Raw genomic sequence first — 27504 nt, forward strand, 5'->3', positions numbered from 1 at the left:
TCAAACTACTTGCCTCCCTCGGTGAACAAACGTCTCTTAGAACGAGTATCGCTGGATGATGGCATTAGGCAGTACAGCAATAGCCTCGGTTGTTACAAATGATTATTGCATATTGGTGCAAAGTGGTATCATTAGGATATACTTTCAGCCACGAAACTAACAACGAAAATATCTAGTCTTTGAAGCCCTTGAACGAACCAGTCTTCGCCGCAATCTTCTTAGACTTGCTCTTCGCGTGAGCTTGCTTCTCCTTTGCTTTGCCGGTACTCAGGCCTCGATCAGCCTTGCCCTTCTTGAACAGCTTGCCTTCTGTTCGGACATCCTTCATCTCAAGCTTCTTTCGGTCCTTGCCGCTGAGCTTCTTCTTCTTCTCCTTGCCCTTGACCGACCCTCCGGCCTGCCCGTTGAGCGCGGCAGCACCCCTTTCCCTCTCTGCCATCTTGTCCTTTTCAGACTCGAACCATGTGCGTCTTGGTCGGGCCTTGATCTCATCTTCGTGCTGTATCAAGTTCTCACCTCGTTTGAGGTCACGCTCTGTGATACTCATGGCACGCTCCTCCTTCTCTTCAGCGAGAACCTCTTCAATCTCACCCTCGAGGTCCTTAATCTTCTTCATCCACCTATCAGTCTCTTCGACAGGGACTTGCCGACTGACTACCTTGGCGCCCTGGTCGCGAGAAGCCTTGACAGCTTGCTTGACAACCTTGCGATCGGGTTCTGCGGCAAGCGTGCAGGCCCGACCACTTCGTCCAGCACGAGCGGTACGACCGACACGATGCAGGTAGATTTCGTGGCTCTGCGGTGCTTCGTAGTTAATGACTGTTGAGACGTTCTTGATATCAAGACCACGTGAGGCAACGTCGGTAGCCAGTAGGTAGGCCGACTTGCCTGAACGGAAGGCTTCTACGGATTGAATACGCTGTTGTTGTTGTTAGTATTGTGTCATGTCTCAGACGTTCTACAATTTCTTACCTGCTCTTGGCTCATGTTACCGTGGAGCTCGCTGGCTTTGAGCCCACAGAGAGCAAAGACAACTCGCACCCTATGTGCCTCCTTCTTCTGCCTGAAGAAGACAATGACTTTCTCGGTGTAGATCTTTTCGCAGATGTACATCAAATACGCAAGTCTCTTGTCTTCTTTGCCTTGCCTCAATCGTACAAATTCTTGGGTCAGACCAGCGACAGTGTGCTTCTTGGCATCGACCATCAGACGCACCGGCTTGTCCATACCAATTTGAATCAGCTTGTCAACCGAGCTTGTCATCGTAGCAGAGAAAAGCATAGTCTGTCGCGATTTTGGAATGGTGTTCAGAATCTCAGTCAGTTGGCTTTCGAAACCCTCTTCGAGCATACGATCAGCCTCATCGAGGACGAGAATCTCGAGATGCTCAACCTGGAAAGCAGCTGTATTGTGCATGTGATCAATGAAACGACCAGGTGTGGCAATAACAACGTCTGGTCGTGTTTTCAGCACAGCTTCTTGGTCGCGCGTTGAGAAACCACCAGCCATTAGTGCGAAAGTGATGTCGGTGAAGGACGCAAGCTTGGTAGCAACGTTAAAACATTGCACCGCCAACTCACGCGTAGGCATGAAGATAGCGACACGGGTTGTAGGAACCTTCTTTGGGCGGTAGAGAAGACGTTCGAGGATAGGAATGAGGAAAGCGGCCGTTTTACCGGAACCAGTTTCGGCTCCTCCCACGACGTCCTTGCCTTGCATCGCAATGGGAACTGCTTTGTTTTGAATAGGCGTTGGCTCGGTGAAACCCACAGATGCCAAACCTCGTAGGATGGGTCGCGAGAGTGACATCGCTTGGAAGGACCCTGTGCTGCCTTTCGCGCCCTTCTTCTTCTTGATAGGTACGCTGTCTTCTGGCGCGAAGAAAGCAGCTGCCTTCTTAGCCTCGACTGCATCCTCCTGCTCACTCTCCACTTCGTCTTCTGTCTCGGCACCCTCGAGATCCATGGGATGCGGTACGTGGGGTACCTCTGCCTCGTCGTCTGAGTCGTCCTCTTGGGAATTGCCTCCACTGCCCTCATCACCTGAAGCTTCTTCGTCTTGATCCTCCTCGTCTTCGGAGTCGCTTGCTGCGCCCATGCCAAACCCGTCCTCGGCCATGAGCTCATCATCGTCGCCAAAACCCTCAAAGTCACCGTTGACTGAGGCGTCTGGCGACTCCGCGTCTATGGCTGCTTGTGCGCTCTTCTTATTCCGTCTCCGCTCAATAATATCATCAACGTCGACTGCATTGCCCTTCTTCTGTGACTCCTGCGCCACTGTGCCATTGTCATTGCCCCAGCCGTCGAACTCCTCCACAAAGCCAGTGTCTATGTCGCCGACTGCGAACTCGAAGTCGCTAGCAATGTCGTCGTTCTGTTCGACGTCTTCGCCTGGTGTTGGCATCGCATTGTCATCTTCTTCGAGCTCTGGTTCGGCGTCGGCTTGTTTCCCCTTCTTTCCCTTCTTCTTATCCTTCTTTGCTTTCTTGGACGCGACCTCTTTGGGCTTCACGTTGAGGTCTGGATCTTCGGTGTATTTCCTCTTCTTCCCAGCTCCAGCTAGTTTGGCCGTCGCCGCAGCGGCGTCGTCGGCGCCACCGTCGTCGGAAACATCGTCGTGGTCGGAGATTGTGAAGATGAAATCGTCGTCAATATTTGGCGCCATAATTGCGTGATATCAATATGAATCGTCACGTTTATGAAAGTTCAGCATTTACAAGCGTCGCAAAAAAAGTTCGGGCTCGGGGGATCTGTGCTCAGCGCACCCCTGTCGCGCTAAGCAGCGTCGCCGCAACCACTACGAGGAGGTGGGTCTCGAACTTGTAGCGAACACCATACCATACCGCCTCGTGAAGATACTTGCACCCTTCTAATTAGTTAGCACGTTTGTTGCGAACACTACGCCTGCTGCGGCCGCTCTCGTGTAGAGATCGTCTAAACTCGGGAGCTGCGCAGGTCGTGACTAGCGTGTTGACTGCCTATCAGGCATCCTTGGATCAGAGACATTTGCGGCAAACGAACATGGTCCAATGAAGACTGACGACTCATGCCTTTCCATGATACTAGATGTCGTAACAACTTGAAGCCGCCCTGTTGCAGAGTAGCTTGCCTTGTAATTACTCTGATGTGGATACTGCAACTGCTAACCTTCATCCAACAACCTATCTATTGAGTGAGTAGTCAACCATGCATCAGGCTGGCAACATGTGCGGGTTCATACTTCGAAATTCCAGGCTACTGACTTCCTACAAACGAACGGAAGACCTCCCATGAGTCACTGCCTATCAATTCAAGTGAAGAATCAGGCACCCATGCCGCCTTCCGGCATCGCTATACTGATGTCAGCTGCAGCCTCAGCCTCATATAACTAGCCTTGTCAGTCAATCCTCAGTCTGTAAACCTCCACTGTCACACTCCTTACTCTGATCGACCGCTTTAGCCATAACGATCAACTGAGATTGCAACACTACGTCACTGACCACAACGTCACACAATGCCTAAAGCCGTCAAACCACCCTCAACGAGCAGCCGAGTCCTACGATCTCATACCAGACAAGCAGCTACAAAAGCCGCCCCAATGAAGGTCACCAAGAAACGTCGCCCGCGTGCAGATCCCTGGGCGAAGAAGCGCAAGCCAAACCCCAGTCTCAAGCCACGCAAACCAACGCCAACCGACTTCACATGCCGCATTTGCATCGAGGAGAAACCCACAGACCAATTTGTAGGATGGGTTCCTCCAAAGCGCGGTCGCTGGCGACCAACAGACGTCCCATTCGCCTGTGTCGCCCATCTAGCCCGTAACCCCAGCAAACGGAAAGTCAACCCCGTCTGTAAAACATGCATTGGGCACTTTCTCTCTGCCAAGATGGATACACTAGGCGTACGAACAATTAGCACCGGCTGTCTAGAACCCGGCTGCTCAGTACCCTGGTCCCACGACTTCGTGTTACGCTATATGCCGCCCGGCGCTCCACTGGAGAAATTCAACATGGAAATGCTGGAGGTGTGGAAAGAAACTGCAAGTCCAGCACCACTCACTTGTCCATCGACGACTTGCAATGCAATTGGTCTACCAGACACGGCAGCGCCGGGGTACCCGCAAGTTACTTGTCACGAGTGTGCGTTCCGATCTTGCGCCCAGTGCCTTGTTGCTTGGCATAAAGATGTTACATGTGCGGAGTATGCGGCCAAGCATGTCGAAGAGAAGATAAGCGAAGAGGAAAAAGACACACTCAAGTATATGCAAAAGTTGGATGGAAAGAGGTGTCCGAACTGTCAGTTGGTCATTGAAAAGGATGGGGGATGTGATAGTATGGTGAGTGAGGTCCACTTCTCATCTTTCTCGTTTCAGATCATCTTTGGCTAACGGAGCGGACTAGTTCTGTGTAGGTTGCCACAAGTACTTCAACTGGGCCAGTGCCGCTTCAGCCTTGACCGGTGCTAAGAGAGCCGAAGTGCCTTACATTCGTGACATGCCTTACTGGCAGAATGTCGGTACTGTTACTTGCGAAATGGACGGCATCCTTGGACTGGGTGGTACTGCCGGTACTGTTGCTGCCACATCATGAGTGGTCATCACTCAGTGTTGGGGAAACATGGTTACGACTGATATGATTACGATGCGACATACATTGCTACATGATTTGTAATTGCGACATGCGTACAGAGCGCCCCGGTGTGGGTTGTTTCAGGCTTGAGTATGTGTGGTGGTGTCTTTATCGAATCATGTTGTGCATAACGTTTACTACATCACATTTCTGAATACACGAAGACATCATTCTTGAATCTGTCGAAGCCCCTAGGCTTCAAATGTTTTAGATTTCTGGTGTACAGAGTTTGCGTATTAGTTACAGAATCCCGATTCGCGGCCACGAATACCCTTCTTTCCTCGTGTGGTGTAAAGCAAATTGATCGCTCCCCTTGGTGATTGTGACTCCATTGCGTGGACGAATACCACCTGTCCCGCTATTCACAAACGCCATGTGATGCATTTTGAACGCCAGCCAACGTCAATTCGAGAACGGGGGTGATGCATTAAGTAAAGTGTGCGTGATCAAACCTTCTTGTAGTGTTTTTGTGACTCGCTTGGGTGCAGTCTTTTCCTACTTTTTTTCTGGTTTTGTTTGTTAGAGGCCCTCGGATGTACTGATACGCACCTGATGCGGCGTCGAGTCGCAACTCCGGAGGCGTCTCTAGTCGATGAGGACCTGCATGATCAGGCATGCAGGTTGCTAACGAGCCGCACCTTTGGTAGTGCAGGCAGAACTGAAATGAAGAAGAATGTCAGAAAACCCATGGAATATCAAGTGAATGATAGAGAAGAGAAATAGCGAACATGTGCTAGCTTAGCTGAGAGGGAGCTTATGCTGCCGTTGGAGTAGGCACTCCATTGGTAGCAAGCTCGGACTGTCGACGCTTTGCTGCTGAATGCTCGCTGTCCTATATTAGCACAATGGTTAGCATGGTAACGTAAGATTGCTTTCTGGCGCGGGCGAGCGTCGAGAGGATTTGAGGAGGCGGAAGTCACGCACGTCAAGGCCTGTATCGGCGAAGTGGCGCTTAGCACTTTTCGCGTCCTTCTTCTTCTTGTCTTTGCTAGGCTTCTTCGGTCGAGTCTCTCCCTTCTCGAAAACGTCATCGGGAAGCGCAGTGCTAGCAAGTCAGCAGAGGTCTGGGCATGAGTGAAGGCGAGTGTCTTACTTGCGGGTATGAACCACCTTGACCGACATGGTTTTGTCGTCGTAGAGGTCGGAGTCGGTGATGTAACTCCTGAACTGACTGACTGGATAGGAGATATCGAGCGACTTTGTAGCATCTACACAAACAGTCAGAGATAGGTAAGAGATTTTGCGGATTAAGAATACTTACCTGGAGGTAGAGTGAGACCGATGTAGAAAGTAGTCGTGTAGATAATGTGGGTGTCGCCATTGGCTGGCTCTGTCCCTTCAGCAGGTACTTCAGATGCTGGTATCATATAGTCAAGCGAACCCTGCGTGACCTCATGAAACTGATCGTCTTTGCAGCGATGGTACCGTTCAAAGTATTTGATGTAAGGGCGCGCTGTATCGATGCCCGTCTGTCCATCATCGATGCCCTTGACAATGTGACGAATCTTCGATTGCACGAGTCCGGAGAAGGTGGAGTTAGCTTCCTTGCTGCGACTCGCGGCCACAACACTGAGGTAGTATTTGTGGTCTTTGGTAAAGAAGGAATGGCGCTCAAAGAGGGAATCCCAGTCCTTAGCACCTGAGAAGATGTGTTGTAAGATCTTGTCCGCTCGTCCGAACTCTTCCTTCATGATGCGCAGTGTCGATGGCATCACCGTGTGGGTAGCGCACATGGAGGGGAATGCGGGTGTAATTATAGGCATGAGGTGAGCTCGGTCACCACCGTAGACCTGGGGGTTCCATACACGAAGACCCAAGTCGCCCTCTTCGATGTGTTTCAGCATAACGGGTCGCGGCCAGGTCCACTTGTACATCAAGCTGAAGAACTTGGAAACGATAGTAGCGCCGTTGGCCATGGGATATAGCTGACAGATGCGCGCAACCATGATAGCCCACGCGACACCACCAGGGTATCCGAAGACTGCTCCATAGATGCCGCGGCGGTTCGACCAGAGTTTGATGGCCCTCAGCGCATGTCGAAAGCTGACCTTTTGTGGCACCGCATCCAGCAGCTCGTTGGTTACTCGTGTGCCGTTTACGCTTCGTGTCGCCGACTCGCTGAGACCCTCCAGGTCCTTCTTTTCAATCGTCTCCATAGTCCTGGGTATCGACGACCTCTTGGGCAGAGACGTGAACAGTAGATCTATGCTCACACCGCGATATTCCATCTTGATAATCGGCACAAAAGCATCTTCGACGGGCACGAATTCGGTGATGTCTTCCGTGTTTGACATTTCTTTGAAGGTCGGAGGGAAGTTTTTGAAGAATTCGTCGATGGTGACGAACTTGGGCGCGACAACGAGAGTATCGATATCCGACGTGGGACCGTGGACGCCGAGAGCGTAACTACCAAAGGTGAAGATCTTGCCGCCGGCAGCATCGAGGACGGACTGCTGAACACCCTTTTGTTTGCCGACGCGACGGACGAACTCTTCGACGACTTTCTGGATGTGCTCGATCACCTCCTCCCTGACAAGATTAGCTTGGCGCAATCGTGTGCCGAACGGCCATCTTACCTCCTGCGGTTGCCTTCGGGAGTCTCGAAGACATTCTCAGCTTTGAGTGTTTCGATAAGCTTGTCGTTCAGCTTGATGTCGTGTTCGGTGGGCGCGGCCTCGGAGATGGCGCTGGTGACACCAAACTGCCGGGTGGGCTTCTTCTGACCGTCCATGGTATAAGTCGAGAGTCGGGGCTGCAGAGTCGCGCAACTTCGGGGGTGCTGCGGCGAGCGGCGCGAAGGAAGTTGCAATCAATGCGCGTGTCGAGGAGGGTTGTCGTGAGAGGCGGCTGGGAAATGAGTGTAATGAAAGATTCAGCGCTCCCACATGGCGACGCGATCTTTCCCGAGTTGCAGTCTGGAAAGTGAATGCGACATCAGAAGTCGAGGATGCATCTGTCTTGGGAGCAGCCCGTTGCCAAGCCACTAACGCGCCACTGTGGCTCAACACCAGCATTGACGCGTCCTCAGCGTATCTTCAACACGCCTCACTGATTCACCATCAGGCATGGCGAAATCATTACCGGCACATCTCACTTACAAGACTGCGCTGGTCTTGCTACCTCCATCTAGCATTGCTGCGCCAATCGATCGAATTCGAGGTACATACGACAAGCATTTCAAGCGATGGCCTGCGCACATCAATCTGTTATACCCATTTCTATCTGAGCCTTCTGAGCCTAGTGGGCATGGCAACGGCTCGCAGTCAAGTCTCAAGCCCGACATACGTGCACGTATTATAAGCGCCATCAAAGACATACGACCATTCCAGATATCACTCGAGGCGGATCCTCCAGGGGTTTTTCACCACGGGCCCAATAGCACAACTGTTTGGTTGGGTCCTACCACCCAGAGTGTCCAACAGCTTCACGCGGCCCTGCAGAAAGAATTCCCCGAAGTAAACGCAGATCGACGGCCTTTTACGCCTCACCTTTCTGTGGGGCAAGCGAAGAGCCAGGTTCGCGTGGATAAGCTCAAGATGTTGACCACAAAAACAGTGATGGATCACACATTGCTCACAAGTGGGCTACTGGAAAAACCAGGCTCTACCCCCCTCGAAGAAGCCATACCTATAGCTCTATATTGGGACGTTGAGTATGTATACGTCATTGAACGCCATGGCAGCAAAGATCGTTTCAAGGTAGTTGAGGCTATCAAATTGGCCGAATAACAGTATCACGTCGTTGTAGGGAATAATCGAGCACCTCCCACTAGGCAGACATTCAAGGGCATTCGATTTTGCCCTTCAATCAAGTGGCATAATACGCGGAACTAGTTCTTGGCAAAGAAGTCTTTGATCTCCGCATCAAGCCATTTTACGTCTTCCGTGGATTGACCTGGCCCGCCAGCCCTGTGTCGATGGTCAGCTTCAAGCACGCGTTCATTTTGGGGAAAGGGATATACCAGTGGCCCCATATAGAGGGGAATATCTTCAGTGTTCCAACGCCCGGCTTCATATTCTGGACTTCAATCTCAGAATCTTCTGGTGGGAAGTAAAGATCCGTCTTCGCTGGCAGGACCAGTGTCTTCGCCTTGATACCCTTCATCGCTTTCTCAAAGTCACCATCGTACGGCTCTTGTTGCGAGCAATCAGCAGCCTGCCATGTATGCGCCATGACTAGCATATTCTCTGGGTCTTTGGAAAGCGCCCAAGCTTCCCAGAAGTTGACAAGAAAGTCGTCCAGGTTCTTGAACCCGAGCGTAGGTGCGGTCTCGTAGAGTTTCTCACGATAGAATGCTTGAGAGAAGCCCCAGCCGGCGTACACGCGGCCAAGAGCCTTCAATCCAGCTTCTCGGGTCTCGGATGAGAAAGTCACGTTCTTTCCCTGAGCAGTTTGTAGATCTGGCTTTGCGACACCTGCGGAGCTTGTCCCTAGAGCGGCGTACAAGGCGCTCTTGACACCTTCCAGGAAAACCTGGTTATGCAGGCTCGTTTTTGCGCTCCCACAGAATGGTACTGCAAGATCCATGAAGTCGGGAAACTGCGTCGCCCATTGATACGTCTGTCCCGCGCCCATGGACCAACCAAGAACAGCACGAGCATGCTTCACGCCCAGATGTTTAGTAACAAGCTCATGCTGCGCTCGTATGTTGTCGTAAAATAGCACTTCTGGAAATGGGCGGAGATCTGGCATATTTGATGGTGACGACGATTGGCCGTTGCCGAACAATGCAGGCATGATGATGTAGTACTGAGAAGGGTTAAGTGTCTTATCCGAGCCTGTAAGCCAGATATTGTCGGATATCGCTACATGGTGGAATTAGCAGCGCTCCAACTAAGCTTCAATTGAACTGCACATACTGCCAGAATACCATGTTGGGTATATGACAGCCGGGAGCGATGGGTCTCCTAGCGTCTTGTAGGCGACAAACGCATCTGGTATCTCTCCACCAGACTTGAGCTTGAAGTTCCCAAGCTTATAGATCTGGTAATCATCACCAGAGGACATTGTGTTTGGAATATGTTCAGAGGATGGAATTGTAGACAGCTATGGACAGCAGAAGTCAAATGTCAGACAGGTTATCGTGCACGGTCGCGCAGCATATCTATAAGCTTCCTTCTCACCTCTTCCAGCTTCCGTGATAGGACTGCCACTTAGCACTGGTGTCGTTATCGTTAATGGCGGGGTAGCTGGAAGGTATGGTGGGGTACATGACGTTACCAATCACGCTCATTGCTGGAGAGCGCCGAGTGTAACCGTGGAGATGACAACAGCTAAACGCTCCATACGGGCCAAGAACATACGTCTGTTAACAGCTTCAGTTTACACACAAGTTTCTGAATCCCTGCAGTCATCGCAAGAAGTTTACCATGGGGGCCTGAAAAGTCTCGGTACGCTTCCGCGGCTATCCTCATGTCGTTATGCAGACTCGGAATTATATCCGCCAATTGCCGTAGAGCACCTTTCTTACGCGATTGATCATCCTTGACTAAACAGCAGCTACAATGTCGACGTATAAGAACATCATTCCCGTGATCACTAGTAGAGCCAAGCTCAGCCACCAAATCCGCAGAACCATCGCAACGTCCCACCACAAGTTTTTGCTACACCCCTCTTCCACAATGGCATCCGGACGAGCAGACGCCGAAAAGGAAATCAAACGCAATCCTCACGGCGACTTCAAAGCTGTCGAAGCCTCCCGCCCACCCTTTGACGCAACATCATCGTTCCACTACACGCAAACCCCAAAGCCCGACTGGAAAACCGGATCTGGTCCCAATGAGCCCTCCAGTTTGGAAAAGTCACACCGTTCTATCAACCCTTATGAGGAAGGCAGACCTGTAGTACACAACTACAAGCTACTCATTTCCGCGATTGTACCCCGCCCCATTGGTTTCGTCTCAACAATCAGTGCAGATGGGAAATCCACAAACCTTGCTCCGTTCAGCTACTTTAACCTTGTAAACCATGATCCACCAATGTTCGTCTTGGGATTTGCCGGCGGGATGGATAAAGCCAAGGATACACTAAAGAATCTCATTGAGACCAAGGAGGCTGTCATCAACATCATCACTGAGGAGTACATCGAAGCGGCCAATTATACGAGTATAAATGCGCCAGTCGGTGTGAGTGAGTGGGCATTCAGTGGGTTGCATGCGGAGAAGAGCAAGTATGTTAAGCCTGATCGCGTAAAAGAGGCCGTGTTCAGTATTGAAGGAAAGCTGGTTGATACGGTGGAATGGACAAGCAAGAATCCTGCTACGCCTGACAAAAAGACGGGTGTTACAGCGTTTGTGGAAGGCGTGAACTTTTGGGTCAGGGAGGATGCTATTGATGAGCAGGGCGTGCTTGTTGATCCTGCTGTGCTTAAGCCGGTCTCTAGGCTGGGTGGAATTACGTATGCGAGAGTAACCCAAGCGTTTGAGCTGCCGAGACCGGATTATGAGGAAGTCACCAAGGATCCCGAGGTTGCGAAGCTGGCGCAGCCAAAGGGCGAGAGTCAACTGTAGTAGGGCTAAGGTCTGCCTGGTATTCGTTGACTTTTTCTACGGTCTCTGAGCAAACGAGATACTGATGGAGTAGATGCAGGAGATAGACGGCGAACAATAGATGCGAATTTGTGAAGAACATGCCTTTCGTCTTGGGATCCAGGCGTCTAAAGAAAAGAATTCGAGGTATCATACTAAAACTCAACTACAAACATGGACATCATGCTTCCTCTTAACCAAACCACATCCCCAGTAAAGGGCAGCCAATAGAAGGTATAACGGCATACTCTGTAAATCCCATTCTTACCCATCACCTTTGCGCAATTCAGCCCGACGTTCACAGAGCCATGACACCCGCAAAGGCCGCAGCAACACCGGCACCCATCATGCCGACCATGTTACCCATAGCTGCACCAGTCTCACTCGGGCCCGAGCTCGCACTGGCACCCGTCGCACCACCCGATCCCGACCTGGTTGTAGACGCAGTAGTGCCGTTCTCGCCTAGAATAGCCTGGTTGACCAGCCTTTGAACTTCGGCGTTGTAGCTGTCGTAGTAGCTCTTGATGTCGCTCGGGAGCGCACTGTACCACGCTGGTGTCTCGGAGAAAGTCTCAAGCGCACCGACTTTGGTGACTTCGCTGGGAATGGAGTATGAAGCTGTAGCGACAAAGGATGCGAGGCCTTTGTGGGCAGATGCTGCAGCAGAGAGAGCGGAGCCTTGGGTGAGGGATGCGAGGCCCATGGAGACTTCGTTGAGGACTGAGGAAGCGTAGCCGTCGGCCTGAATAAATAGGTTAGCTTTAAAGATTCGAGAAAGAGGACGCGTAGATCGAGGAACGTACATTTGTGAGGACCTCGCCCAGATTGGTGGGGATAGGTGTGGTGATAATAGCGAACTCAGCGACGGCAGTGCCAGCGGCAGCGAGGATTGCGAGATTCTTGAACTGCATTTTTACGGTATTGCGAATTGATTTAACGCGTAGCGGGAGATTTCTAGAGAAATGACGTCTGAAGTCAAAGTGGACTGAAGGATACAGAAAAAGCGAATGATTGACACGAGGCAAGAGCGAGAAGGTACGAGTGAGCAAGCGCGTGGGAGAGCAGCTGGCCTCCACTTATGTATACTTCAATATTGTGCATCAACACAGAACACGAATGCTCCGCCACGAAACTCGGTTCCCGAGCATGGGTAATCATGTCAGCCCGTCATCTTACCGTTGCGCTGTCTTGGATCGTATTTCTTTTAAAAGTAGCGCGGCCGTTGAGAAGGGCTTACTAGTACAGTAATCTAGAAATCTGTTCAACGTCTCCATGATCAGCAGTTCCACGCAAACCATCAATCGGGACCCACATCCAAGATCAACGACACGCGTTCGATGCGCAAACTGCGAAGAGGCAATCTGAGGGGTTTCGGATGATATTCAGGGGCGGTGTCTTGGGGGCCATGGGGGTGTGCGGCGTTAGCTTCGTTTAGAGTGGATTGCATTAGCGGCTGTTTTGTCCAGAATAAGCTTCTTTGCTGACGGCCAGGCCTCCCACCATGTCCATAAATACTCGGCACGCAATTGTACAGCCTCAGGATCCGAATCGGGGATCCCTGAACCCGCCTACTCCACTTCTCTTACAGCAGTGGTGGTCATGATGCCTTCATCGCTGTTCTTCTTTCCCGCGGTCTCACGTTCCTCGCTGGAAGCAATACTCTCGACTTGCGCATGCTGAGAGGGGGCCGTCTTTCCCTCTTTCCAGCCTAGAAAAGCGAAGCCAATAATAACCACTAGCCAGTAAAGATTGTATGAAATGACGGACCCGTACGTTGCGCTGTTCTGCCAGCCAAAGAGCGAGTTGAAGATACCCCAACTGAGACGAAATCGTTAGCGATAAGACTCAACCAGACTGAGACATTTACTCACCCACCGTCACCATTCTCCAGTGGCGAACAACACTGTCGTAGCAGTCAGCACATAAACCCAGAAGACCAGTAATGACAAAAACTTACGTTGACGTGCCAAACACTCTTCCTGATGTCGTAGCTACCCGGCCCTGCACCTGCTTCTGCTGCACCTTCTCCAGCAAGCTTGACCCAAGCATTCTGTTCAAGATTCCATACACCTTTGGAGAACAGGCCGGCCGCTACGAGGTAAAGGAAGCATGTGGAGATGACGAGGAAGATCTGCAGAGAGGTTTTGTTGCCACCCTTGTAGATGAGAAATCCGACCAAGGCACCTGCACCAAGGCCACAAATGACGGCGAGAGGAAAGCTGGTCGCCGGTGCGCCCAGTCCGACACCTGCAATAAACCTGGTTGTTTACTTAGCATCTACTATTCAAGGTGAACAGAAGTACTTACAATACTGCCTCAATACCCTCGCGGAGCACAGTAACGAAGGGCAGAATGAACATGGCGTACTTTTCAGTCCATCGTTTTAATCTGCCCTTGATGGGTAATTTCGAGTCCTTTTGTTCGAGGACCTTGGAAATCTTCACACGCCACTTATCCTGCAGCTTGCTAACACGGAGTAGGGCAGCTCCCATTAGAGTGATGATGACGCTTGCAAGAATCGCGAAAGCGCCCTCCCAAATGTTTTCTGCCTTGTCGAAGGTATTGCGTCCAGCCGTGTAGAAAGTACCAATGACTCCAGCACAGATGACTAGACAGATCAGAATACCCGCGCCGACACCGTACCAGACCTGTCGAACAAGTCGCTTGTGAACAATAGCATCATGTTCAGGGCCAAGAGTTTGCTTGAGGAACGCGAGAAGCACAGAGACGATAATGCTTGTTTCCAGACACTCTCGGAAGCAGATGAAGAAAACTTGGTTGAAGTTAGACAAAGACGGCGTTACTCATGTTACGAAGTCAAGGATGACGGTTCTTGCAGACGCACCTGGCACAGCAAAGACGTTTGGCATCTTGAACAGACTACCAGATTTGCTGAATCTGTTATTTCCGCTGGAGTATAGATAAAGGACAAAGGAGGGGATCTAATCAGATGAAGGGACACGCAGAGACTCCCGAAGAAGAGGGTGTGCTAACATGTGCCTGCCGTTCGTATAGATGGCGCTAGACAACAGCCGAAATTCGGGCATGCACGACGACCCTGCTTCTGAATTTGAGTTTACCTCCCGGTATCATGACGGACCGATCATGCTTCAGGATAGCTGTGTTGCTGCGGCCGCATCAATAAGATATGTAGTCGGATTCTTCTGGCGTTGATGTCATTGGACGAATGCAACAATTTCACGTTCCATCATAACTAAACGCATGAACAAAAGGACCCTCAGTACACATTCTGTAGAGCCCAACTCCTCTGCATGAGCGATTATCCCCTCCGCACGCCCAGCGCGCCTAATCAGATTAAGACTCTGTAGCGCAGGCTAGTGCGGGCTTGTTGGTCCTTCGGCACCATCGCTTACCCCAATACCTGGGTCGATCATGGTCCAGATTATCAGATGGACCGATAATCGCCGGTGAATGTCACTCCACACAGCAAATCAAGGTAGAGGAGCTCGCTTGCCGCTGCCTTGAGACAGGAAAATTCTACATGATGCAGGGACGATTGCACAAGTCAAACCCTCCTGAGCCTAGTTCATGAGGAGAAGACACATATGCCCCACTTTGCGACACTTTGTGGCCGCCTCCAGCCCCCGTCGAGAACATGAGCTGATGATCTGATAAGTCGGCTCCGAACATGATGGCTTGAGGAGGTGGGGGTCGGAATACTTAGGTCGTCTTATCTGATCTCCGCACGTCGCATCTTACCTCATGTGTTTGACGAGTGCATTCTTGCATCGGCACTAACTTGAATGGTAGCACGAGAGCTTCCTGGGTTGAGTCGTACTCCAAGCGACTTGATCACCCGCAACAGGACCCGACCAATTTCAGTCTCCAGTACTCTCCTCGCACGCCATCATGGCAATCTCACTATCGAACTTTCTCCTCCCACTCTCACTACTAATATCAATCACATCCTGTGCGACTGTCACGCATGACTTCGACATAGGATGGGTCCACGCGAATCCCGACGGCCAGCAAACACGACCAGTCATTGGCATCAACGGACAATGGCCTCTGCCACCTATAGTCGTTACAAAAGGCGACCAAGTCATTGTCAATGTCAAGAACTCCTTGGGGAATGAGTCGACGAGTCTGCATTTCCATGGCTTGTACATGAATGGTACTACGCACATGGATGGTCCAGTAGCTGTTTCACAGTGTGGAATCCCCCCGGGTAGCTCTTTTACCTACAACTTTACTGTGAGTTTAGCAATGTTCGAGGGAAAGTGGTACCAATTTCTTACTAGTACAGGTCAACCAACCTGGCACATATTGGTATCACAGCCATGAGCGCGGCCAATATCCAGATGGTATTCGAGGTCCTTTTATTGTACATGATCCTGAAGATCCATACAAAGATCTCTACGACGAAGAAGTTGTCATAACGCTTTCTGATTGGTATCATGATCTTATGCACAACCTTCTCGCAGAATTCATCAGCATCGCCAATCCTTCGGGCGCAGAACCCGTACCTCAAGCAGCACTGTTGAACGATACCCAGAATTTGACTGTCAGCATAGAGCCTGGAAAAACATATCTCTTCCGGATGGTCAATATGGGCGCTTTCGCTGCGCAGTACGTTTGGTTCGAAGACCATACCATGCGCATTGTTGAAGTCGACGGTGTGTACACCGAACCGACGGACGCAGAGATGATTTATATCACCGCGGCGCAACGATATAGCGTCCTTGTCACCGCTAAGAATGATACAAACTCCAACTTTGCTTTTGTCGGAAGCATGGATCAGGACCTGTTCGACGCTGTACCAGAAGGTCTGAATCCAAATGTCACGGGCTGGCTTGTATACGACAATAGCAAAGAGCTACCAACACCAAAGGAGGTCGAGGCATTCGAACCGTTTGATGATTTTGCTCTGGTGCCGTACGATAAGGAGGGACTGTTTGACCACGTTGATCGGTCAATTACTCTAGACTTGAAGATGGACAACTTGGATGATGGGGCGAATTAGTGAGTTTCTCAAATCTGCAATGCACACTATGTTCTTTGATGATAGTACAGGGCTAATCCAATCCAGCGCTTTCTTCAACGATGTTACCTACGTCAGCCCCAAAGTACCTACGTTATACACCGTCCTTTCCACTGGTCCCAACGCTACAGACCCAACCATCTACGGAAGTAACACAAACGCCTTTGTACTTGCTCAGAACGAAGTCGTGGAGATTGTGCTGAACAACGATGATCCTGGGAAACACCCTTTCCATCTTCATGGCCACGTCTTCCAAGTAGTAACCCGCAGTGCCGATGACGCAGGTTTCTACGACCCAGGCAATGCTCCAGACCCACATCCAACACCCATGCGACGCGATACTATTCTCGTTCGACCAAACGGACATATTGTTCTGCGGTTTCGATCTGATAATCCTGGTAAGTCAACCTTCGAGTATGGAGACATGCGTTCCCGTGCCAGTATAGGTGGGTGGCTGGTTTGCAGATGACTGGAGACTGACATGAGTTATAGGTGTATGGCTGTTTCACTGTCACATAGAATGGCATGTAGCTTCTGGATTGACCGCCACAATGATTGAAGCACCGCTTGCCATTCAGGACCAACTCTCCTCTTCCTCGTCAAACAACTCCATCCCACAATCACACTGGGACGTTTGCGAAGCTGGCCGCATACCCACACGCGGCAACGCAGCGGGAAATACAGTTGACTACTCAGATCTTACGGGTGAGAACAAGAGTCCAGGAAGATTACCAGAAGGTTTCACAGCGAGAGGTATTGTGGCATTGGTGTTTAGTTGTTTGAGTGCTTTTATGGGGATGGGCGTCATTGGCTGGTATGGCATGAGACCTATCAGCGGGTGATGAGTGAGGAAGATGTAGAGAGAGAGAGAAGGGTGGGTGGAGCTCGATGTGTATGGGAGTAATGATACCAATGTAGAGTACAAAGGAAGCCAATAATATTTTCTGCCAGATCTACGACACGTTTTTGCTGTTCACTGTGGAGTCCATCGGCTTTCATACAGCCAAAATTCTCGAATCTTACAGCCAGCCCAGCGAATGGCCTTCCTCCCAATAGTAACTCCACATATCCGTTCCCGTAAAATCATCGGCATAACTCCTGCCCTTTGTCTTCCCAGCCGCACCCGCACAAACTACCAATGGCAAAAAGTGTTCTGCTCCACCTCTGGGATGCATAGTGTAAGCCCCCGGCCACTTCCTCCAATGCTCAAACTTGGTTTCCCTCTCCTGGTCGCTCTCTGTCATGGCAGCATCGGTAACGGCCTTACTCCACTCCTTGTTCAGAGCCTTGAATTCAGGGTTTTGCGATGTGCCATCAAACATGAGACGTAGGTTGTGAAAGGTAGCGAAGCCACTCCCGATGATGGCGATGTTTTGGGCGCGGAGGGTGGAGAGGGCGCGACCGATGGCATAGGACTGTGTGGGGGATTCGGAGGAGAGGACTGAGAGTTGGACTATGGGGGTGGTGGCCGAAGGGTCAATGAGTTTCATGGGAACGAAGACGCCGTGGTCCCATGCTTTAACAGTATGTTAGTATGTGCTAAGTCGAAGGGACCTGAGAGGACATACGTCTTTTGGCATCTTTCTCACACTCGATACCGGCTTCCTTCAGAGCTTGCGCTACCTGTTCAGCGACCTCGGGACTTCCTGGCGCATCGTGCTTTATCTTGTACGACTCTGGTGGGAAGCCGTAGTAGTCGTACAACAACTCATGCTTGGAGCCGCTGGAGACAGTGACCTTGCTTGTACTCCAATGCGCGGTCACCAGAACAATAGCTTTCGGGGCTTCAGATGTTCCCAGCTTGAGTATCTTGGGCACCTTTGTCTTGAGCGACTTGGTGATGGCGGCGTGCGATGGGTCTCCGAGCAAAGGCATGGGACCTCCGCCGTGCGAGAGGGAGATGACGGGTGCGAGACGTGTCATGTTGCCACTGTAAGACGATATTGGAAACTGTTGAATGCCTTGGAGGGGATTGAAGGTTGTGTTGCTGGACGAGAGCTCCGCGGAAGTTGTTCGTTGGAGGCCGAAGAATGTTGCGAGGAACGATGAGGTACGAACGATTTTCATATTCTTGGCTGCGGTAGAGACCGGACGCAGTATATATGCATGCTGTGAAAGAGAGAGCGCCTTGTGGCGCTCGGCATTTGTATTGTTAGGGCATGACTCCAGTGTGCAAGTGGCATGGTGGACGGTTTGTAAGATGTGGTTTGAGAGCGCGGAATTGTGCCGACGAGGCGTGTCGGCTTGCGGCTTCCCGATCACGTGGGAACGCGACGACGTGTTTCAGCATCCGAGGTCCTACGCATTTTGGAATGTTCAAGCTTGCATCTTGTCGAGAAGCACACTTGGTAGGTTGTACAGTCGCGAATCCATTCACAGAGTGTATGGTGCAACAGCCATAGCACATTAAGAGTGTACATGAGCAGAGGGTATCATCGTTGATTCGACCACGCGAAGTGCATGTCATGATCAATGTAAGTGCTAAGAGCTATCATCGCCCCAACCAGAGGTGTCATATCATTTCATGCCGTATCATCCAGGAACTCCTTGCGCCGAGCAACAGAACATCATATACCTAGAGGACATACGATGCTTTCATGCACGCAACGAAGAAACATCCCCCGTTGAGGTATGAACACAGTCAGCGATCAGGAACGTCTCAGATGTCGTCTTCAGCCTCGCCGCCTAAGTCGCAGTCAGCCTTGTCCAGCAATGTCTCAATCTTTTGTTGAAATAAAACTTACAAGGACCATCACCGCCATCAGCGGAGTTCTCGACAGAACCATCTTTGACTTCTTCCTCGGATGCCGATTCCTCTTTCTTGACAGCTTTTCTGGGACGTCCTTTACCCTTGGCTAGCTCCTTCTTCTGGTCTGGGGTTTTCTTTCCTTTCTTGGCAGCAGGGACCTTCTTCTTCTTGGAGTCTGACTTGTCGCCCTCAGATTTGTCGGTGGCAGAGGGAGGATCAAGGTCTTTGGCGCTATCTTCGGCATCCTCGGGGGCCTCATCGGTTGCTTTGCGCTTCTTGACGACCTTGACAGGAGCTTGGGGCTTGGGCCTAGGCTCTCCACCAGCAGGAGCTGCGGAACCAGCGACACCAGCGACACCAGCCTGTCCAAGGAAGGCGGCGAAGGAAGCATGGCCCTCAGCAGCCTTCTTCTTTACCGGCGGCCCTAAGCGATGGAAAGTGATGTTAGCATAAGTTTGAAGTGCAAGTTGATAAGAAAGAGACCGTTTTGTCTGGGTCGTACTCCTAGACAAGAGACATTCCCTGAAGGTATACACCGGTTTCTACGTTGCATATCCAACTATAACGTGGCCGGGTGTACCTCGACGGTAACTCTGACTGGAGAACACTTTGACTAGTGCCAGTGATGGAAGGTTACGTACACATCTTCTTGAGAGAGCCAGCAGTGTTGCCGGTCAACGTAGCCATAATGTCATAGTCAAATTTATCTGGAGCAGTGGAACTGACAAAAGCAGCGGCCAAGAGCTTGGTCTCCTTGTTTGTGAAGCCTACCAAAAGGGCGTCGGACTCTCCGGCAGCGGCGTCCTTCTTAGGCGGCATTGTGAAGATGTAGTCGCTAGATGTAGAAGATAAAGAAAGAAGTCGTGAAGCTGCAAATGCGGACAGAAGAAATCGGTGACTTTGAGTAGAAGAAGAGAAAAAGGAAGCTGTTGTGAGGCAACGGAAGCGGGGTCGTTATGTTTGGAAAACGACGCAGTGAAGTCGGAATTCGTGCACGCGGTCAACAGGAGATTGCACCTGGACTGCCATATCCGGATTCCAGCGCTCTGATTCGCCGAAGCATCGTCCTCATTCTGCTCTCACCTGTTCGAGGTGAGAATGAACTGCGTCCTTCGCTTCGCATAGTGATGTCCCAATGCGGAAGTCTCATCCAAGAAGTAGTTCAGGACGTGTGCTTACACGAAACAATAGTATCTTTGAGTAATAGCCGTGAACATGGAAACTTACGCTGAAGGTGCTCACGAACGTCTATATTATCAGCTTGAGAGAAAAGCCACAGCGTACACCTTTAGTGTACTTGTTCTTCAGTACGATATAATTCAAACAATGAGGTTTTCCGCATTGTGGCTCGAGATATAGGGTATACTTTTATGACTGAACCTTTAACATAGTTGTGACATCCTATGCTGGAGATTATGAATAAGGAAAACATGGCGAGAAAGCATTGAATCGCCTGAGAATGTACAGAAAATTGATGTATAAAATCAGTGACATGGCGTGTTAAGGAAACATGTTCACGAATGTGCTTTCGCCGCGTGTACTCTGATATCGTCCCGGGTGACATTGCTGCTGGTCATGGATATATGGAACAAAACGTACCGAAGCGGAGCAAGAAGGTTGCTCGTATTGGAATAGCAACGGGATTTCCTTCCGAGCCGGGCGAAGTACAGGGTGGCGGAAGGCAATATCGACAATCAAGTTACGGGCCGACCTACTTATCACATTGTCGGGGTTCGCGATGCAGGCATGATACGATGTAGCGTCTGGGGCCCCACCTTCCGACGCAGCACACGAATAGGCAGCGTTGGCGCGAGCTGCAAGCGTCCAGACGACGTTGTCAAGGTGCCGAGTCGACGTGTTCACGTCTCGGTGCGGCGCAATTGAGGTTGAGCAAGTCGGCGATGAAGAGGCATAGTCAGTTATGATAGGAGATAGAATTGCTGCGGGGTGCCTGGCAGCAGCACTACCGTGGCGCTCGTAGCGCAGGGCACTGCATGATGCAGTATACAGTGGCATGGTGGCTGGGGTAATGACAGGAGGAAGCAATATGCGCAGCCAGCCGTCTGGGCAGCTGAATTGCTGGGAACGCTAAGGAATATGGCCGACGGGCCCTGGGCAGCGGTCAGAGAGGCAGGACGAGAAGACGAGGTCTAGACGAAGTGGAGGAAGCGGTTGGAGCGGTATGCAGCAGCAGTCGGGAAGCCGGTGGCACTGCGTCGTCGAGTCTCGATGTCGAGCAAGTGGATGCGCCTCCGGTCAGTGCAGGCGGTGCATGTCTAGGGCCAAGTAGTGCTCAGAGCGGTAAACGGGCATGCCGCAGCCTGTGTGGCAGTTCTGGCGTCTAATGGCCGCGCTGGGGGAGGAACTGGCTGCAGTGCACGACGGTTTCGGCTCGAATGCGCGTCTAGACAGGAGGATCTGCGACCAGCGTTGAGCGGGCCGTGCCAGGTACAGGCGCAATTTTTGTGCTCAGTGTCTCGTAGTGCTCGCGTACTCGACGACGGGACCGTCGACACTAGCTTTCCAATTTCTATATCTCCTACTTGGTTGCTATTTCCGTCGCTCCCTGAGTTGCTTTCTTTTTTGTATAACACGCCTCCTCGCACCTGCCAAACGCCTCCTCCGCTCCTTCCTCCGTCGCCAGCTCTGCCCCTCACCATCCCCGCGAAGAGACGTCCGCCAAACGAGACGACACTGCCGATCTTCTGCAGCTCCTTCACACGCGCTGAAGATACATCGGCCCTTTTCAACCACACAAGCCAAAATCCGGCTTTCGTCCCTCAACCGTTAACGATCGCCGTCATGTCTTCCCACCCGAGTCTCACCAGCACGTACCGTGCGCGCGCCTCTCTCCCCACGACTGGACCCCTGGCCTCGTACCTGCTGAGCCTGATATCCGTCAAGCAGACCAACCTCTGCCTCTCTGCCGATGTCGAGACGTCAGCCGAACTCCTACAACTGGCAGAAGATGTCGGTGACTCAATCTGCCTGCTCAAGACGCACTGCGACATTGTCACCGACTGGTCCGACAGGACAGCCCAGGCACTGAGGGAAATTGCAAAGCGCAAGTGGTTCCTCATCTTCGAAGACCGAAAGTTTGCGGATATTGGTGGTATGTCACGCTGGAGCCTGTAGTTCCTACCGGGCAATTGTCCCTAATGCACCTGTAGAAACCGTACAGAAGCAGTACACTTCTGGACACCACCGAATCGCACTCTGGGCCGAGATCACCAACGCCCACGTCATCCCCGGTCCAGCCATCGTCACCGCGCTCGAGAAAGCTGCCGACGCGACCATTGCCAAGTACAACACATCCGTAAACACCGAGATTTCTGCCACGCGACAATCCAACGGCGCCGACGATGACGATGACGATGACGATGAAGAAGAAGAGCCCGTGGCACGCGATTCAGCAATCGAGTCGCCAATTGAGATGGAGGGCGAAGAGAGACGGCTAAGCATCAAGGCTGCCGACCGGAAGCACAGCGTTGTGAGCGTGACAACCTCGATATCCATGCGGACGGAGAGCATATCGCCTCGTCCAGAGCCCAACGCCAACGGCGAAGAAGTCTTCAACCTAGACGTAGCTACCGAGCTCGTTCGTCTTGGCCCACCACCCTTCCTCCGTTCCCTCCTGTTGCTTGCGGAGATGAGCTCCGAAGGCCACCTTATGACACCAGAATACCAAAAGAGGACTGTCGAGATCGCTCGAAGCCGTCGCGAGTTCGTCATGGGCTTCATTGCTCAGCGCAGCTTGAACAGTGAGCCAGAGGACAACTTCATCACCATGACGCCGGGCTGCCAGCTTCCGCCGCCGGGTCAGGAAGGCAAGAAGCTGGGCGACGCTTTAGGTCAGCAATACAACACTCCACGCAAATTGATCTTCGAGCAAGGCTGCGACGTCATCATCGTCGGACGAGGCATCGTGCGCGCTCAAGATCGCAAGTCGGAAGCAGAGAGATACCGAAAGGCCGCCTGGTCAGCCTACGAGGAGAGGATCAAGAAGGCATAGACGACTCGTCTATGAGGCCTACAATAGTCGATTTATACCCTTGCAATTTGCAGTTCCAATATTCTGCCTGCGGCATTCGTGCACTCTGGTGCAAATACAGATACAACATTATCAGATGAAGGTCATATATGGCGTTGGGTATCTTTTCACATGACATGAAAACGCATACTATGGCGTTGCGATATGCAGGTCGACGAGTTATGATAATGCCAAATGACCGTAGACGGATGCAGGTTTACAATGTGATTAGTACCACCATGAGATATTCATTGCCTTGGAAAACATACAAAACCAAGGATTTTTTGCAATCCCTCACCTAAATGAAAGTGGAGTAGAAAGCATGTCTGGACCAGGTCAAAGTCGCGTGTGGTCAGGGCTCGCGGAAATGTGTGGGGAAATAGTCGGAGCTCGGTCTTAACGCCAAAAAGTTCGCGACTCTTTCGTCGCATGCGACAGCTTCCATGTCACTCTACTACGAAGCCGCGGCGGTCCTCGCAAACACAGAGAATACCGGTGGATCTCTGAAGTCGCGGATATACAACAAAAAAGACTTGAAGAGCACACCAGGCCAATTGTTTGCCCTCATCGCGGAAACGTCAAAATGGTCCATCGTGCTCAAAGATGTGATTGAAAAGACGAGATTGCTTGCAGAGGAGAGGAAGGTAGCTTACTGTCAGACATATTGATTTGCGCTCATTCACTGACCATGTCTTGTACAGCTTACCCCAATACTTGCTCTTCTTCTTACACACGACCTGCTGCTTGCGAAGAACGGCGTTGCTGCAGCCACCAACCATGTCCTTAAACTCGCAATAACTCGACACAAAGCCCGCCTAAGCGCCGAACTCACCAAAGCCCGCATACGATACGGATACGCGACTATAGAGGCTTTCAGAGAGGCTGTGAACGACGGCGAGCTTGACAAGGACGACAGCGATGCGCCCAAGAGTCGGCACCCACGGTGGGTACGCGTCAACACTGTAAAGACGACGTTACAGCAACAGCTTTCAACAACATTTGCCGGGTTTGTGAAGACGAACGATCTGAACGAAGTGCTGTCTGCGCCTAAGAAGTCGAAAATATACTACGAAGACCCGAACATACCAAACCTACTTGCCCTACCGTCCAAGATCGACCTGAGCAGGTCGATCGCGTATACCAAGGGTCAGATCATATTCCAGGATAAAGCTTCATGCTTTCCTGCCTATCTGTTAGATCCGCAGCCGGATGATGGCGATGTTATCGACGCGACAGCAGCACCAGGAAATAAGACAACGCACCTAGCGGCTATCGTATCTGACAGGAGACAACCCGGTAACGAACAAAAGGTCATCGCATTCGAACGCGACAAGGGCAGGTCCTTCACTTTGCAGAAGATGGTCAAGCTCGCGTCAGCGGACAGCATTGTTCAGGTCAAAGGCAGTAGTGATTTCATCGCTGCGAAGCCTGGGTCTGACGAGTACGCCGACGTAGGTGCTATATTGCTCGATCCAAGCTGTTCTGGTACCGGTATAGTTGGGCGAGACGACGCTATCAAAATGCACCTACCAGAAGCGCCAAACAGCCGACCAGTGGCGCCAAAGCCCGAGAAGAAAGATAAGAAGCGCAAACGAGATGATGAAACAAGCAAGGCTGAGGCTTCAGCAACCCTTGACTTGGACATGGATGACTCAACCCCTGAAGAGACAGACACATCAATGCAGGGCAAGCTCTCTGAGCGGCTGGCAGCTCTATCATCTTTCCAGCTCCACATCCTTACCCATGCTATGCGATTTGCGAGCGCACATAAAATCACCTACTCGACCTGTTCAATTCATTTCGAAGAAAACGAGGGTGTTGTCTTCCAGGCATTAGCATCTTCTATTGCAAAAGAACGGGGGTGGTCAATTCTGAAGCGCGATGCTCAGGTCGAGGGAATGAAGAAGTGGCATAGACGAGGTGTTTGGGAGGACGAGAAGCTAGAAGTTGACGTAGATGAATCCTCGAAGAGTGATGTGCTAGAAGCTTGTATTCGATGCGACAAGGGCACGGAAGAAGGTACGATGGGTTTCTTCGTTGCTGCCTTCGTTCGAGATGGTAGCGAGGACTCGACACGAATTACTGATGCTGTGATTGCCGAAGATGAGGAATGGAATGGGTTTAGTGGTGATGAAAAGGTTGAAGAGAAAGTAGAGCCTGTAGAGACAGTGAAAGTGCAAGGGTCGGAAAAGAGGAAGAAGAAAAAGCGCAAACACTGAGGAATGAAATCCGATAGCGTAGCCTACCCAGGCAGTCGCTAAAAACCCAGGGAAAGAGCAGCTTGTGTTGTGACTCTCAGCTGGATAGTATACCAGGGCCTTGAACAATTACCCACAACTTCTTCTCATTGCGCTATTCAATAGAGCAGTCTTACCTATTTTTCCTTTTGCCAAACTCTTCATACGCAGTCGATGCAACACAATCCTGTACACTGACTTCGCTGATTCATCATGACGCAAACCGCCCGTGACAGCCTGTCCAGCCCGCGAACTGTGTCTACTGCTACGATCCCAATCACGCCTCCAGCCCAACCCGATCTCTCCCGTCCAAGATTGAAACACATAGCGAGATGGATCCGCGATGAGCTGGACTTGCGTGTCGCTCGGGATGGTCCCAACGTCCTTCATCCGGACGATGTGTTGACTCTCCACGAGACCCTCGTCGCTCTCCAACATGCACAAAACATGACGATTTCCGTCTTACGAGCGACCGGAATACACAAAGCTGTTCAAGACATTGCAGGCGTGGCGACGCGATGGCCCAGTAGATTATGCGACGACTGCGACAAGATAATCGATATATGGACCGCGAAGTTCGGGCCGTTCAGTGAAATACATCCGTTTTTGTACGGGAGAGGAGGACGCCTCGAAGGAATTGCGAGTATACGTGACTACTCTCAGGAGGTATGCGATGGAGATATACACTATCTTCGATACTGAACTGATGATTATCGGTTGTAGGCATTGCTCAAACGATGGGCTGAAACATGTCCTGAGAAGATTCAACCCAGGCGCTCACACAGGCTGGGTGACCTGAGTTTCGTAGCTGGCCAGTACATCTGCTGACACTTCATTCCGATAGTTGTTTATGCTGATCGTCGTTGCAGATGGTGGATCAACCCATTATTCGCACACCATGCTGGCATCATCGGGCTCGAAGCTTGTAACGGTGGCACAACGTACGACAAGCACGGCGCCTATGCTCTACTACTCAAAGATACAGGTGAGATCGAAGCCGCATCTGAACAGCGCTTCACCTATCGCGTACCACAAACCGACAAAGGCAAATTTCGTCTGACCTCGGCCACTCCCAAAAGCCGTGATCCTGTAAGAGTACTTCGCAGCCACAGTATCAACAGCGTTTGGGGCCCAAAGGCTGGTGTAAGATATGAAGGCTTGTATAGCGTCAAAGGATGGTCAATAAAACAAGCAAAAAGTAGTGATCTCGCCGGCGAGCAATGGAAGGAAGGCGATATCCTATTCGATGTCAAATTCGAACGTACAGACTCCGTACCTATGGACGTAGTCACCAAACGACCTACCGCAACCGAAGTAGACGACTACGCCGAATACAAGCGACTTCGCAAGGTGAACCGAGACGGAAAGCGTAAGGAACCAAGCGTGGTACCTATCAAAAATGATTTCTCGATACCCCTCAAAACTGCTCCTCCAGTGCTACCAGCATCTCTCCCGGTCGTCGAGGATACCTCTTTGAACTCTCGCAGCAAGACTGTCTTCAAACATCTCCACTTCGACGAAGAAGCCCACATCCATATGCTCGAGAAAGAAGTCATATTCTCTCCCAAATCCATCCCAAAGACCGACCCTCTTACCTTCGCAGCCACAACAACGGGTAAAAGCAACACCCTCGCCGTCCCCGCATCGCTCATCCGCACAAACACTCATCATCATCATCATCATCATCATCAAGGACACGGAAAAACCGACAATCTACAGAGTGAACAGCACGGAAAAGCTAGCCCAGTTGGTTCAAATGCCAGTAGTGCGCACACATCCATCAGCACATTCCCTGGAATCAACATCCACGAAGTAGCACCCTGGATCGATTATGACGTTGGACTCACAGTTCCTTCGCCAACAGAAGATGAAACCGTTGTCCATCAACGGCCAATCATCACGCAGTCTATTGCTACAGAATCGATCAAGACGATTGATACCAGATCGTCTGTCAAAATAAGTGGCACATCACGCAGCAATTCTGGGACGGTGAGACATATGGGTTTGCCAAGCGCCTCTGTCAACGAGAGTGATCGTGATGATTACTATCATGGAAACAGAAAAGATGGAAATTTCAAAGATGGCCTTAGTCCGCACAGTACTTTGAAGAAAGACGGAAACAAACGGAAAAGTATTTTGGTCAAAAGCAGACATTCTACGGCTAAACTTTTTGACGGGGTTGTCGATGTGAAGAGAAAGAAAAAGAGGCGTGATATTGAGTCGACAGGTCTAGATGGTGGTGGTGGCAGTGTGGTGTTTAGAGATCCTTTCAAAGACTTCGACTTCAGTATATAGACACATGCAACAACGTCCTGTACCTAACACAAATACCATTGTTGAAATTCTTCCAAAC

General features: G+C 51.1%; 14 protein-coding genes across 14 annotated transcripts; 7 read left to right on the top strand and 7 right to left on the bottom strand.

Moving 5' to 3' along the window:
• Positions 1-172: 172 nt before the first annotated feature.
• Positions 173-2664, bottom strand: AA0111_g1505 (ATP-dependent RNA helicase; the record flags this gene model as incomplete). Its single annotated transcript, XM_028647172.1, has 2 exons — positions 173-919; positions 973-2664. 2 exons carry the CDS (start codon positions 2662-2664, stop codon positions 173-175), a joined length of 2439 nt encoding a protein of 812 aa, XP_028510818.1.
• Positions 2665-3492: 828 nt separating this feature from the next.
• AA0111_g1506 (hypothetical protein) lies at positions 3493-4567 on the top strand (the record flags this gene model as incomplete). The annotated part of the gene is made up of 2 exons (XM_028647173.1): positions 3493-4314; positions 4379-4567. 2 exons carry the CDS (start codon positions 3493-3495, stop codon positions 4565-4567), a joined length of 1011 nt encoding a protein of 336 aa, XP_028510819.1.
• A 793-nt stretch (positions 4568-5360) lies between these two features.
• AA0111_g1507 (Poly(A) polymerase) lies at positions 5361-7337 on the bottom strand (the record flags this gene model as incomplete). Its single annotated transcript, XM_028647174.1, has 5 exons — positions 5361-5438; positions 5531-5651; positions 5700-5814; positions 5868-7135; positions 7183-7337. 5 exons carry the CDS (start codon positions 7335-7337, stop codon positions 5361-5363), a joined length of 1737 nt encoding a protein of 578 aa, XP_028510820.1.
• Positions 7338-7671: 334 nt separating this feature from the next.
• Positions 7672-8334, top strand: AA0111_g1508 (hypothetical protein; the record flags this gene model as incomplete). Its single annotated transcript, XM_028647175.1, has 1 exon — positions 7672-8334. One exon carries the CDS (start codon positions 7672-7674, stop codon positions 8332-8334), a length of 663 nt encoding a protein of 220 aa, XP_028510825.1.
• A 101-nt stretch (positions 8335-8435) lies between these two features.
• On the bottom strand, positions 8436-9613 carry AA0111_g1509 (hypothetical protein; the record flags this gene model as incomplete). Its single annotated transcript, XM_028647176.1, has 3 exons — positions 8436-8514; positions 8568-9411; positions 9466-9613. The coding sequence occupies 3 exons, from the start codon at positions 9611-9613 to the stop codon at positions 8436-8438; spliced, it is 1071 nt and encodes a 356-aa protein (XP_028510826.1).
• Positions 9614-10227: 614 nt separating this feature from the next.
• On the top strand, positions 10228-11115 carry AA0111_g1510 (hypothetical protein; the record flags this gene model as incomplete). Its single annotated transcript, XM_028647178.1, has 1 exon — positions 10228-11115. One exon carries the CDS (start codon positions 10228-10230, stop codon positions 11113-11115), a length of 888 nt encoding a protein of 295 aa, XP_028510489.1.
• A 316-nt stretch (positions 11116-11431) lies between these two features.
• On the bottom strand, positions 11432-12044 carry AA0111_g1511 (hypothetical protein; the record flags this gene model as incomplete). Its single annotated transcript, XM_028647179.1, has 2 exons — positions 11432-11875; positions 11937-12044. The coding sequence occupies 2 exons, from the start codon at positions 12042-12044 to the stop codon at positions 11432-11434; spliced, it is 552 nt and encodes a 183-aa protein (XP_028510488.1).
• A 657-nt stretch (positions 12045-12701) lies between these two features.
• AA0111_g1512 (Plasma membrane iron permease) lies at positions 12702-14003 on the bottom strand (the record flags this gene model as incomplete). Its single annotated transcript, XM_028647180.1, has 5 exons — positions 12702-12951; positions 13005-13036; positions 13091-13391; positions 13441-13906; positions 13979-14003. The coding sequence occupies 5 exons, from the start codon at positions 14001-14003 to the stop codon at positions 12702-12704; spliced, it is 1074 nt and encodes a 357-aa protein (XP_028510487.1).
• A 1000-nt stretch (positions 14004-15003) lies between these two features.
• On the top strand, positions 15004-16977 carry AA0111_g1513 (Iron transport multicopper oxidase; the record flags this gene model as incomplete). The annotated part of the gene is made up of 4 exons (XM_028647181.1): positions 15004-15348; positions 15401-16116; positions 16184-16533; positions 16628-16977. The coding sequence occupies 4 exons, from the start codon at positions 15004-15006 to the stop codon at positions 16975-16977; spliced, it is 1761 nt and encodes a 586-aa protein (XP_028510486.1).
• Positions 16978-17154: 177 nt separating this feature from the next.
• On the bottom strand, positions 17155-18202 carry AA0111_g1514 (hypothetical protein; the record flags this gene model as incomplete). The annotated part of the gene is made up of 2 exons (XM_028647182.1): positions 17155-17651; positions 17704-18202. 2 exons carry the CDS (start codon positions 18200-18202, stop codon positions 17155-17157), a joined length of 996 nt encoding a protein of 331 aa, XP_028510493.1.
• Positions 18203-18794: 592 nt separating this feature from the next.
• AA0111_g1515 (hypothetical protein) lies at positions 18795-19703 on the bottom strand (the record flags this gene model as incomplete). The annotated part of the gene is made up of 3 exons (XM_028647183.1): positions 18795-18820; positions 18880-19308; positions 19526-19703. The coding sequence occupies 3 exons, from the start codon at positions 19701-19703 to the stop codon at positions 18795-18797; spliced, it is 633 nt and encodes a 210-aa protein (XP_028510492.1).
• A 1983-nt stretch (positions 19704-21686) lies between these two features.
• Positions 21687-22896, top strand: AA0111_g1516 (hypothetical protein; the record flags this gene model as incomplete). Its single annotated transcript, XM_028647184.1, has 2 exons — positions 21687-21996; positions 22055-22896. 2 exons carry the CDS (start codon positions 21687-21689, stop codon positions 22894-22896), a joined length of 1152 nt encoding a protein of 383 aa, XP_028510491.1.
• A 461-nt stretch (positions 22897-23357) lies between these two features.
• AA0111_g1517 (hypothetical protein) lies at positions 23358-25133 on the top strand (the record flags this gene model as incomplete). The annotated part of the gene is made up of 2 exons (XM_028647185.1): positions 23358-23558; positions 23616-25133. 2 exons carry the CDS (start codon positions 23358-23360, stop codon positions 25131-25133), a joined length of 1719 nt encoding a protein of 572 aa, XP_028510490.1.
• A 231-nt stretch (positions 25134-25364) lies between these two features.
• AA0111_g1518 (hypothetical protein) lies at positions 25365-27446 on the top strand (the record flags this gene model as incomplete). Its single annotated transcript, XM_028647186.1, has 3 exons — positions 25365-25817; positions 25875-25966; positions 26021-27446. 3 exons carry the CDS (start codon positions 25365-25367, stop codon positions 27444-27446), a joined length of 1971 nt encoding a protein of 656 aa, XP_028510700.1.
• Positions 27447-27504: the final 58 nt, after the last annotated feature.

The sequence above is a fragment of the Alternaria arborescens genome (assembly GCF_004154835.1).
Source record: "Alternaria arborescens strain FERA 675 chromosome Unknown contig_3, whole genome shotgun sequence".
Lineage (NCBI taxonomy): Eukaryota > Fungi > Ascomycota > Dothideomycetes > Pleosporales > Pleosporaceae > Alternaria > Alternaria arborescens.